Here is a 4,337-nt window from a genome sequence, read left to right on the forward strand (position 1 = left end):
CACCAAAGCTATGTGCAGTCAAGAAACTTTATCTTCACTAGCATGAACAAGTCACCTTTGTTCAACACACATACACCCATGTCAGAAGAGCACAGCAATGGTAGCTTAAGAGAAAGCATCTACACCACAGTTTAGACAGAAAGGGAAAAGTGCACCAGGACCAGTCTGTATCAAAGCCATCTATTATTTCAGAGAAAATAAAAATCATATTGAGACAGCACACTTCTCTTACACAGACTGATTAGTTACTGTTACCCCTTTTCTGCATCAAAATATACCCACACCATTCAATGCATTCATATGCAATACTAATTGTACCCTTCAGAAAAAGGAAGGCCAAGGAATATTCTATTTTGTCATAGACATCACCTTTACTGTTATTCCAAGCATGACAACTTAAAGTAAAAAAAAAAAAAGTCAGAGCACAAAACATTTTGAAGTTTCAGCTACCACCATTTGTGTTCTTTTGTGATAGTAGTTTATACATGTTGTTTCTGAAAACCCTCCTCCCAAAACTTAAATGGGCTTCAAAATGCCTTACAAGAGAAAGAGCAAGTCAGGACTAAGTTCAGTTCTGTCTAGTATCCCAAAAGTTACAATTACATCTGGTAAGTTTCATATCTTCCACTTCATCACTCCAAATCAGAAGCAGCTCTAGTTAACGCCAATTCATTTGTTCATTCAAGCCCTGCAATACTAGGGGAAAAAAAATTATGCTCATTAATAATTTATAATGCTGTCTTGAGACACAAATGTATTAACGCAGCTTAAGAGTTTCCCATGCATCTGGTTTATTGACTACCAGACAGACTTTCTGGGGATATTCTGAGGCCAAAGTAACTGCAGAGGCAAGAGATATGCATGCACCAACTGTTTTAGCTGGGAGTCAAACACCTCAATGTTAAACAGCAGTCAAAGGAAGCATTCCCTTCCCACTAAGGAGGTACTCTAAATACTGCTACTTGCCAGAAAAGGCTTAAAAAATGCTGTAGCTACGGATGTAACAAAAAAAGCTGTTTTCAAGGTAGGGGGAATAGAACGAGCAAGTCAACAATACACATGAAAAGCTTGCACCTTTCACTGACTTAGTCACTTCACAATCACTGACAAGACTGATGTACATATTTCTGCACCTGCAATTGTAAAAGCAGATAAAATATTTAATATGTAATTTACAATGTATTTTACCAGCTTGGCATACAGGATGAACAGAATATATCAAAGTAGTTGACAGTTATAGGCTTGTAGAGGCCCTGCAAAAATATTACTTCAGATATCTGCTAATTTAAAAAAAAAAATCAGTTTGCATTTTAGAAGTGATACAATTCAATCTACCACAAAATACAAAGAGCTGCAAAAACGTATACCATTCCAACAACATGTATATAAGTTATTAAATAATGATCTGATTTAAAAGAATATAAATGAAGCCTTTAAGTAGGTCTTTTCTACATGCATATTATTCCTCATTAAAGAAAAATATGTAAAAAGGCCATTGGTAATTGCTTTGTTAACCACTGTAGAAAACGCCAATTCTCTGGTCACAGACGCCACTAGTTTAGCACTTAAGGTCTCTGCAGTGTTACATGTGATTATTTTTAAATACTGTTAATTCTATTACTCCATTGGTAAAGAATGCGTGACTTGGAATATGGCAGTCTTCAAATTGAGAGGGCAGTGATGCACAGTTTTATAGTTATCCAGAAGAACAGCACCCTCCACTGCTCTGTACTTGTGGTTCATCATCAATGATCTGTACACCTCGCCTTGCTGCTCCTGACTGACTGGAACCATTGCCTCTTGCTCTTTCATCCACTTGAGCAGTTTCTATCATTCCTGTAAAGGAAAAAAAGGTATTAGATAACATTCCACTGCATTGTCACACAAGACTTTGAGAATCTTAATCTACTTCAAGTTATAGGCACAGAGAGAACATTCAGCAAGACTGGTTCTCCCATTTATTATGCAGAAGTAAGTACTCTGGTATCACATGGCATAGCTGCAATAACATACTTAAATCTTCTTCCTAAAGCACCAAACATCCAGCAGCTCCTGTTGACTAAGGGAGACCATAGACACTCAGATATTCTGGACCTAGTGACTTCAAAAAGCCAGATTTACCCACCCATTACAAGAGCATTCTGTTAAATAAAAATAAGAACCCACACACAACACGAATACCAGCCCACCCCCTCCAAAATCAACAGCCTACCCTACAGATACACAGGTGAAGTTTTCCTGAAATTCTTGTAAGAACACAGCAATTAGGACAACTTCCCCGTGTTACCACATCTTTATCCTACGTTCCATGATCTTTACCGTTTGCGTAGACTGCTGTGTAAAGTTTGCATCATTGCAACCCTGAGTTTATGATTTGTAATCAACATCATTGAAACAGTGTTTGAAGCAGACAATAGCAAGACCAGTCACATGAAGTTTGATTTGAAGTTACTATTTGTGCATGCCAAGTGAAACAGCAGTGAGTGGCCCAGAGTGACAAAAAGACATTTTTGAAGTAAAGTGTGAATTTGCAATATTGTAAGCATTCACACATCAAGTTTCCATAGCTGTTACAGCACACAGGTGGTTTGAAGCAGACTCAGATGAAGTCAGTTCTTCATAATAGTTTACATTAAAGCTTTTCTAGATGGTTGTAAGCATCCTGAAGCCTTGAGCATTTTGTGAATGAGCTCTTCACCAAACTAGATAATACCTACTTTTACAAAGGTCAAGAAACAGTTCTTCAATTCCTTTGTTCTGTTTAGCTGAAGTGTGATAATGTTTTGCTCCAACAGATTCAGCATACCTGTAGGAATGCAGATACAGAACTTCCTTGTATTGTACTGAAGGACTCAATCTTTCCAAGCCACTTTACATGAAGCAAAGAGATGGTCACAAGAGTTCAGAGTTAATCTACACATGCTGATTTAATGTAAAAAGGGAATTATGTGGTTAAAACTGCCACGATTCATGAAAAACACTAGATGAAGTAATGAAAATTTCATGTCTAGAAATTCATTTAAACTGCAAACGTTGACTTTAATTACATACAACTCTCAAGTTACGCTTTGGTCAGTAAGGACATTCTGGGACTCATACCAACAGAACACTTAACACAGCAGCCAGCTAGGCACTGCTGGTTTGTTTGCCATTTGTTAACAGAATCACAAGTTTATTACTCCAGCATAATTCTGCAATGACTGTTTCTATTAATAATTGGTGTGACTTACGTTTCTGCTTCTTGCACTGAAACGTGTCTCTCTTTTTCCAAGTCTATTTTGTTACCTGTTGGAAATAAATTAATCGTTTAAGTCTTTGTGCTCCAAAATTAACCAAAAGAAAGCAGTCATGTAATCATTCTACCCCATCATTTTCTTACAAGCTGTCCCAGTAAAGACCAAGTCTTACATAGGTGTCAATTTGGAGCACAACAATGATTTAAGAATCCCCTTTCACACAACAGGCAATGAAGATGAAGTTCTACTTCTGTAAAGATCAGGATAGCTAAATACTTCCATATAAGCCACTAATTCAGCCTTCTGCTTTTCTTTTGTAATTTATCAGGCAGCTTATCTGTGCTGCAGAGGTAGTCTTTGTAAAATATCCATACGTCTATCCTCCTGAACATGTTCTAATCACTAGACACAATTTTAAATCTAAAGCCAGTAATTCTGTTGCATTCTGTTTGCATTGAAATATCCAAGCTTTAAGACTCATTCCACCCCCCAAGCACTTGATCATGAAAACAGACAAGCATCCAGTCTATGCCACTAAGAACAGTAAAGAACATGAAGTTTGAGTGCATGCAAGAAGGGTTTGACACATTTGAGGTTTATGTTTTGTTTCTCTTTGTTAAACTGCAGTCTGCAGGTGTCTGTGCCATGCACTTCTGACATGGTGTATCATTAAACAACTTGTTTTGCCAAACAAACTCTTATTTTCCTTAATGTGATCTACTGGAAAATTCTAGCTCCAACTGAATTTTAAATGTCAAATTAACATAAGCTTTACCTCTTCACATGTACAAGCTGTCAAAGCAGTGTTTGGAAGATGCTATTAATCAAGAGAAACATTTCTGATTCAGTCATTAGAATCACATGTCAAAAAAAAGACTTACCTACTATACATAAACAGATTTCATTTCCCAACATTTTTCTTAATTCCTTAACCCAGTTTTTTACCTGCAAAAAGAACAGAGGTAAGTTTGTTTTCACTTGATATACTACTAGCTCAAGCACTGCAGAACTGACTCATTTCTTATATTAACAGTTTACTCTAAATTTGAAACAACCATGTTTAGAGCAACATAGGCAAAATATTCTTCAGATAGCAACCCA

The 4,337-nt window shown here is 36.8% G+C and overlaps 1 protein-coding gene across 1 annotated transcript in view; it reads right to left on the reverse strand.

Annotated features, from left to right (window-relative positions):
* Nucleotides 1-712: 712 nt before the first annotated feature.
* RAB21 (RAB21, member RAS oncogene family) overlaps nt 713-4,337 on the reverse strand; it is a 27,750-nt gene continuing 24,125 nt past the window's right edge. Inside the window, exons 7-10 of the mRNA XM_009887826.1 lie at nt 4,118-4,181; nt 3,231-3,285; nt 2,718-2,806; nt 713-1,836 (exon numbers count right to left, since the gene is read on the reverse strand). Of these exons, the coding sequence (XP_009886128.1) occupies nt 1,697-1,836; nt 2,718-2,806; nt 3,231-3,285; nt 4,118-4,181 (348 nt within the window). The 3' untranslated portion in view covers nt 713-1,696. The remainder of the gene's footprint in view (nt 1,837-2,717; nt 2,807-3,230; nt 3,286-4,117; nt 4,182-4,337) is intronic.

The sequence above is a fragment of the Charadrius vociferus genome, unplaced genomic scaffold (genome assembly GCF_000708025.1).
Source record: "Charadrius vociferus isolate BGI_N301 unplaced genomic scaffold, ASM70802v2 scaffold125, whole genome shotgun sequence".
Classification (NCBI taxonomy): domain Eukaryota; kingdom Metazoa; phylum Chordata; class Aves; order Charadriiformes; family Charadriidae; genus Charadrius; species Charadrius vociferus.